Source organism: Myotis davidii, unplaced genomic scaffold (genome assembly GCF_000327345.1).
Source record: "Myotis davidii unplaced genomic scaffold, ASM32734v1 scaffold636, whole genome shotgun sequence".
NCBI lineage: Eukaryota > Metazoa > Chordata > Mammalia > Chiroptera > Vespertilionidae > Myotis > Myotis davidii.
In genome coordinates this window covers 191,774-199,542 of record NW_006286987.1, presented here as the reverse complement: position 1 = coordinate 199,542, position 7,769 = coordinate 191,774, and the positions used below count along the sequence as shown (strand labels likewise).

The window sequence follows — 7,769 nt, the reverse complement described above, 5'->3', positions numbered from 1 at the left end:
TTAGGAGCCGGCGGTCCCGGATTGCGAGAGGGACATCCCCCAAGGGCTCCAGAATTGGAGAGGGTGCAGGTCGGACTGAGGGACCTCCCCGCTCGCCATCCCCCTCCCCCCTTGCGCGTTTATATAGGATTGCCAGCATTTGGAGAGGCCAATTCTCAGTTTGAATGAAACATTTTTCAAGCCATTATTGATTCTACAGATCATGTTTTTATGTTTTGGGGGTAACATTCAACATTCTAAATTGATACTTTAATTAATCAACTATTTGTTGAAATTCAAAATCTCAAAGATCTGTTTAACTGACTTTGCATGATACCAAAACTTGACTAAAAATTTCATTACAATAATCAACTAGTGGTCGGCATCATTCAACATGTTTTTATAATATAATTCTATTTTTTTACTTGCATGTCTCTAGAAACATGGAACCTCTGAAAATCCAACAATGCAATCATCATGTACACATAAAACTTACATTGGAAAAATTGTTATAACCATAAATTGAGTATAGATAGCAGTCAGTATCATGGACAGCATCTGATGTTACCATATTTGTCAATATTGGTGTCACACAGAAAGACCCACATAATCTGAGGAGACTAATTAACTTATTTTTTATAGCTCAAAAGGACAACTGTTAGTAACAACCTTGATGCTTAATGACAATCAGCCTTAATAGATATGTTAAAATGAGACCAGAAGTAGCCTAATATTTACCATAAGCTGATAATTTCTTATTCATTAGTCCTCCTCTCCCCTCTCCCCTCCCACCCATTTTGGGGGGGGTAGTAAAACCATAACATTATTATAGAAATTATTGTTGAACTCACGGGTCATTAGTCTTTGGAATAAGAGTGCCAAGCTCCTTGATTCTGTAATTAATATTATACCGTCTTCTTCTTTCAACTATTAAAACAAAATTATTTATTATTCTCATTAAAATACAATTCACTTTTGAATAGCTGTAAAGTTTCTTAATAATTTTAAAAACAATACATGATAATTTCCATTTAGTTAAAAGACTATTTCTTAGAAATAAAATAAAATTTTAAATATATTTTATTCTGAATTTGAAAACAATATTAGAATTATATTTCTATTGTACACAATGCTTTAAAAATATGTCCTCCCCAAAACATGTTTTTCGTTCCTTGAAATGCTATATTTACTCATACTGAAATATATATATATTTTTTTCAAATATATATATATTTCACACATATGTATTTGTCAGTCCAAAGAATTATAATCTTTTGATGTCTGCACTGTACCTAACTCTTCTTATATACTTCCGGCCCTAACACAAAGTTTGGCACAGAGTAGCTGCATGTGCCCAACTAGACTATGACCTCCTGAGGGCAGAGACAATTTCTTTCTCATTTTTATAACCATAGAGTGCTTGGCATATAAGAGGAGCTAAATAAATCTATAGTGATTAGACTGTAAATATATTTTTCTAATTTAAATTTTCTCAATAATATATAGAGCAGTGATTTTCAAACTTTGATGTGCATCAGACATACTTGGGAATATTGTTAAAATAGATTTGTGCCCCACATGTAGAGATTCTGATTTTACTAGGTCACGGCTGGGCCCATGAATTTCCATTTGTAACCAGCTTCTGGGTCATGCTGTTTGTCTAGGGCCCACACTTTGACAACTGCTGGTATGGGTTCTTATTCAAAGACTGTCTTCTCTGTTTGAATTTCTATGCATTCATTGCTAATGGAAATTTAGTGCATCTAATAAATGTTCAATAATTTCCAAATATACAAATATGTAGTTTCCTATATTGCCCTCCTCTAAGAGCAGTCATAGAGTAGAGCATAGTCTTATAGTTTGGTACAGGGAACTGAAGACAGAAAAATGTCAGGAAGAAAAAGAAAATCATATATAAAATACTGGAAAATGATTAAACAATACATGTTTGAAAATTAAGATCTGCTACCAGAAACACAGAAAGTCATGAAGTATTATCAATTGTCTTGGTGAACCTACTCTACAAAGCAATTTACCATGAATGGATTTGACCTTCAGGAATAACACATTGAAATTCCTCTGAAATTAGAATATAATTGATTTTTGAGAGAGTTTATTTTCCCTCTTTATCAATATTATTTTTCCTGTACATGTGATTCAAAAAACAATGACATGACATTAAAAAAAAAACACTGAAAAGAAAATAAACAAATGTAAAACTGTTAAAAATATATATATATTTCACAGTGAGAATTTATTAATAATTCTATGTTCACACATACTCACTCCTATATTATAAAAAAGAGTTTTAAACATGAAATGAGTAACAGCTATGAAGGATGTTCCCAATTTTATCTCAGAATAAGGGGGAGGTGGGGTGAGTCCTATAATATTTCTCCAAAATCTATTATTTAAATGCACTGTATGTAAAATATCAAAGATTTCTACTCAATTTAGAGTGTGCTCAATACATGTTTAATGGCCAATTATAATGAGATCTTTAATTTCTCAATGTTTTCATATCAATCCTAGCTACTTTTAAAAGAGTCAAGTTTTAAAAAATTGCTAGGTTATTTCATGCCAGGTCTGGTTTGACTCTTCACAATGTTTTTGTATGTTTGGTCATTCCTGTCCTTAGATGCAGGCAAAAGGGGCCCTATCCACACTTAGGAGGAATCACTTTCGCCTTTTCTCATCACACTCATCCCCACTGGACAAGGCAGCCACAGGGCCAAGTGAACCCCTTCTAAACTACACCACTGAGTACTCTGCAAACACCCTGGGCCCACTTCCAGGGCCTGGGCAGGCCACGTTCCAGGTCCCTCTTCCTGAGGGGGGACTGTGGCATCAGTGTGCTCACCCCTAGGCGCGGGATGTGGACAAGGGGCAGCTGTTTGCAGAGATTTGCATGGAGCTTCCGTGTACTGGATGAGGTGTTCACACTCATGCCTGAGGCCACAGGTAACATAAGAATGAAATATGGGGTGAAGACAGGTGAGATGGGCTGACATCTCCCTGCCCTAACATTCCCACTCAGAACTCTGAGGATCTGAGAATTTTAAATTCACACCTGGCCTTCTAACACTCAGGAAAGATAGAAAAGATTTGATTTGATTTGATTTTTTAGCATTTCTAGCTTTTAAATACTAAGGCATCTGGTAGGTAGAACTTCTGTCTTCCTGACACAATCTTCACAAATTTTAGGAATTGTCCTAGATTCCTTGTATTTAAAATGTGAATTAATGTTTTAACTCTGATATCTCCAAAAAACAAGATTAATCAGTAAGGAAAGCCAGATTAGAAAATACTTCAATAATGGACATACCAGGCACCTATCATACTTTATATTAAATGGCCAGTTGTTTAAGCTGTAGACATAAGAGTGAAGAAGAAAAAAGCAAGGAGAGTAATAATTAGCAGGCTAAAACTAGGAGAGAAGCCCATGATTCTTTCATCTATTAATTATTTCTATCAATAATGAGCTCTCGTTATTCATGTTCTACCTGTCTCATAATCTGGACCAAAGTGGATCTGCTCTGCCACTAAGCGGTATCAGAACCAGATAATTCCCCTCACCACACCTGTCCCAACGACTGTTATAACGTCTTGCCAGCCCATTCTGCAGTCACATAGTCAGCAAACTGAGTACTCTGTGACACAGGCAGGTGCCTATGAACAAACAGATGCAGGCTTGTGCAGAATCCATTCCAGCTAATCACATGTGAGGAAATGCCTGGTTTGTTTTAGAGGACTTATTCTTTTTATTTTATTTTATTCTTGTGAATTGGGTCCCAGAACAAAAAGGCTTCACACTCAATTGGTCAAGCTCAGGTGAGACAGTTAAGTCCTTGAAAGATGGTTGAATTGGGTCCCAGAACAAAAAGGCTTCACACGCAATTGGTCAAGCTCAGGTGAGACAGTTAAGCCCTTGAAAGATGACCAAACACTGCCTAGCTCAGCGTTGCTGCTACGCTGCTTCATTTGCTTGTATTTCTTCATCTCATGGGACCTGTTACCGGAGTTAAACTGGACCCCTTAAAAGGCATCCGAGACATTTTTTTTGGACAGGTGGAATTCAGCAATCCAACGTAAGTAATTCCTTTTCAAATAACCTATCATGAGGAAGGAAAGAGAAGATTGACAGGAAGAAAAGAACCTGGAGTTATGTTTCTTGTTATTTAAACAGTGAACACTTTCTAAAGTCACTTTTAACTTTTTACAGCTTTGAGTCACAACAGAGTTCAAATGTAACTAAATGCACTCATCTCCTTCACACACAGCCTTCTTGAGCTAAAGTGATCAAGTAGAGAATTTGAGATGTCTCACTTTGTTAAGAGTATAGCTTTTCTGAGAGTCCACATCATTTAAATTTCCCCAAATAGCTCAAGTATGAGCATGTACTATCAAGTTTTGTCATATGACCTCAAAAAACTTATGGAGTGACAATGAATCACCACACATTTTACATCCATGCATTTCCTCTTGCATTTCTTAATTTTGTTTGGAAAAAAAGGAAAATATACTCACTGAGGTTGTGGTTGTCCTTTTTTTGTCTCTCTTTAGCCAAAGTTCGAGTATCAGTTTCTGATCAAAAGAAAGATAGTTAAAACAATTCTTAGTTCTACTTCATACCCCTTTAATCAACATAATTCAGGAATACTAGGTAAAAACATAATACTACTTGCTTCAAATGGTATATTTTTATGCAGATATTTAGAAAATGAAGCACAGTACTCTTAGTAGGAGGCAATGGCAAACTCATTAGACTTTGAGTAGTAAAACCTGAATTCGTATTCTGGCCCTCTGTTTAAGAGCCATGTGATCTATTATCTAAATTCTCTGTGTCTCGGGCTCTTCATCTTCAAAACTGGTATAATATTGAGATGATTAAAAGAGGTATAATCCACAGCAAATATTAAACTGCTCAATCATTATTATTTCCAGAACTTTAAGCCTATTCAACTTTTTTCCAACCTAAACTTCTACAACATGCATGTTTCATAAATAATTATGGTTTCTACAATCTAATCTAAGATTTGGAGCTAAGTACATTTTTTATATATTGCTATCAAACAATTCCACCCTTCCAATAAATGACACTGTATATGCTACGTGGTTGTGAGCATTTGTGAAAGCCTCCAACATAGCCCACAAGGATTCTCACTCATGATATTCAGAGATTTGGTAATTCCCTCTCATGTTAATAGGGATTGAGCAGTGAAACCAATAGAATAGTGTGAAAATGGCATGTGGCTACCAAGACTAGGTCATAAAAGACATTTTCAGCTACCAATTTGCTGTGTCTTGGGTCACCACTTGTCGTGTCATGATGACATTTGAGCAGCCCTATGGATCTCCACATTGTAAAATATCAGGATCACTTGCCAAAGAGCAGCACTAATACTCAAGACCTTTGAGCAAACCACCTTGGGAACACATCCTCCAGCCACGCTAGTGTCCGATGTCTATCTCCAGCAAACATCTTGACTGTAGCTTATGAGAAACTCAAAACCAATTTCCTAAGCCATCCCTAGATTTCTGTCCCCATGGAGATTGTATGAGACCATAAGTGTTTATTATTTCAAGCTGCTATGTCTGGGGATAATTTGTTATATAGCAATAGATAATTAATACAGTGTTCCTTGAATTATTTTAGTTTTTAAACTAAGTAATACACAAATACATTTATTTAAATGTGTTCATTTCAAACTATAGTCATTAATTTTAGCTTAAATTATTTGAATACATAGATATTTGTGAGTTATTGATTAGGCCTCCAGAATAGACATATTATATTTACTGAATTGTTAATATTAACAGTGTAAAACTTATTAAAGAACAATGTTTGGGCTCCAAACTAAAAAAAAAAATGTATTACAGAAATGTAGACTGAATTTTATTTTATTCTTTTTTTAATCTTTATTGTTAAAAGTATTATATGTGTCCCCTTTTTTTCCCCACATTGACCTCTTCTAGCCTGCCCCTGTCCCGGGCCTTCACCACCCTATTGACTGTGACAATGGGTTGTGCATATATGCATACAAGTTCTTTGGCTTATCTCTTCCCACCCACCCTCACCACCTTCCCTCTGAGATTCGACAGTCTGTCCCATGCTTCTATGTTTCTGAATCTATTTTGTTCATTAGATTCCACATATGGAGAAACTAACACTGGGCATATAAGCCAAGGAACCCTTGTTTGATCCATTTCTTCTTCTACTCAGCTGGATGATTTTAGGAATATAACTCCTCTAACCACTGGTTTTCTCATCTCTATATTGAAGAAACATGACAATGGTCCTATAATGCCTTTCAACTGTAACGATTTTGAAAAATATTATTTAAAATAGAGGTGTTTTTATCCACTTGAGAAAGTTAAATGTGAGTCTATTAAGAAATTCATAAAACAAGCTAAATGGGAAAATCTAACTACTTATATCAAAGTCTACATATAAAAGTACTAATTTCCCCAATCTATTAATCTATTATTTTTAAGCCATGTTAACAAATTGAATCTATTTAATATCAAAATTAGCCTATATTACATAAAGACCTTTATATTTGTATTTATTGAATTGTAAGTTATACTCTTTAAATGTCCCCCGTTTTAACTGACAAATTTATTAATACTTTTACATTTTTATTTAGCTCGGTAATATATGCCATACCTTTCTTATATAGTTGACTACAAAAGGATAAAACTATAAAGATACATTACCTGTAATTTCTTTTTTCATTGATAAACTCCTTGAACAGGAAGCATTTGTAAGGCCCATATTAACTGATGAAATTCCCTGCTCACCACTATACACATCCAAAATATTTCCAGATAACTTTAGAGTAAAAAGAAAGAAATGATCAATTAAAACTTCTGTGGACATTGGTATATTTAGTTGTGTATTTTAAATTTGCTATTTGAAAATAATTTATAGCATATATTTTAATTTTAAATAATAGTATGAATTTACTTTCAAGTACCTATCCCATGTAATAAAAGCCTAATATGCTAAGTGTCCCATCATTTAGTCGACCATTTAACCAATCAAAGCATAATATGCTAAGGCCCCTTAACCACTTGCTATGACATGCACTCACCACCAGGGGGCAGAGATTTGACCCGTCAACCAGTCACTATGACGTGCATGGGGCAGACGCTCTGACTGGTAGGTTAGCTTGCTGCTGAGGTCTGGTCAATCAGGATTGAGCAAGGCGGGCCAGACATACCATGGAGCCCTCTCATGATCCCTCCACAGCTGGCCAATCTCCTGTGTCCCTCCCCAACCCTGATCGTGCACTGGTGGGGTCCCTCAGCCTGGCCTGCACCCTCTCACAATCTGGGCTGAGGGACACTGGAATTTTGTGCACCGGGCCTCTTGTAAATAATAACCTTAAATGTAAATGGAAGAAATGCTCCAATCAAAAGACAGGGTAGTTGAATGGATAAGAAAGCATGACTATATATATGCTGTGTACAAGAGACCCACCTCAGAAGAAAAGCCTTCACCCAGACTGAAAGTGAAAGGATAGAAAAAATATTCCATGCAATGGAAATAAACAAACAAAAATCCTGGTATAGCAATAGTTATAACTGACAAAATAGAATTCAAAACAAAGACCATAAAAGAGAAAAAAAAAGGTAACTACCTAATACTAAAGGGATCTATGCAATATGAGGAAATAAACCTTGAAAAAATATGCATCAAATATAGGAACACCTAAATATATATATAAAAAAAAAACTTTTAGTGGACTTCAAGGGAGAGATTGGCAGCAATAGTGTCATAATAGAGG

At 35.4% G+C, this 7,769-nt stretch overlaps 1 protein-coding gene across 4 annotated transcripts in view; it reads right to left on the bottom strand.

Moving 5' to 3' along the window:
* Positions 1-7,769, bottom strand: part of TFEC (transcription factor EC) — a 71,176-nt gene that overhangs the window by 9,435 nt on the left and 53,972 nt on the right. For all 4 annotated transcript variants that reach the window (XM_006758938.2, XM_015560784.1, XM_015560783.1 and 1 more), the window contains 3 exons: positions 6,697-6,811; positions 4,507-4,563; positions 831-906 (listed from right to left, as the gene is read on the bottom strand). In XM_006758938.2, the coding sequence (XP_006759001.1) occupies positions 831-906; positions 4,507-4,563; positions 6,697-6,811 (248 nt within the window). The remainder of the gene's footprint in view (positions 1-830; positions 907-4,506; positions 4,564-6,696; positions 6,812-7,769) is intronic.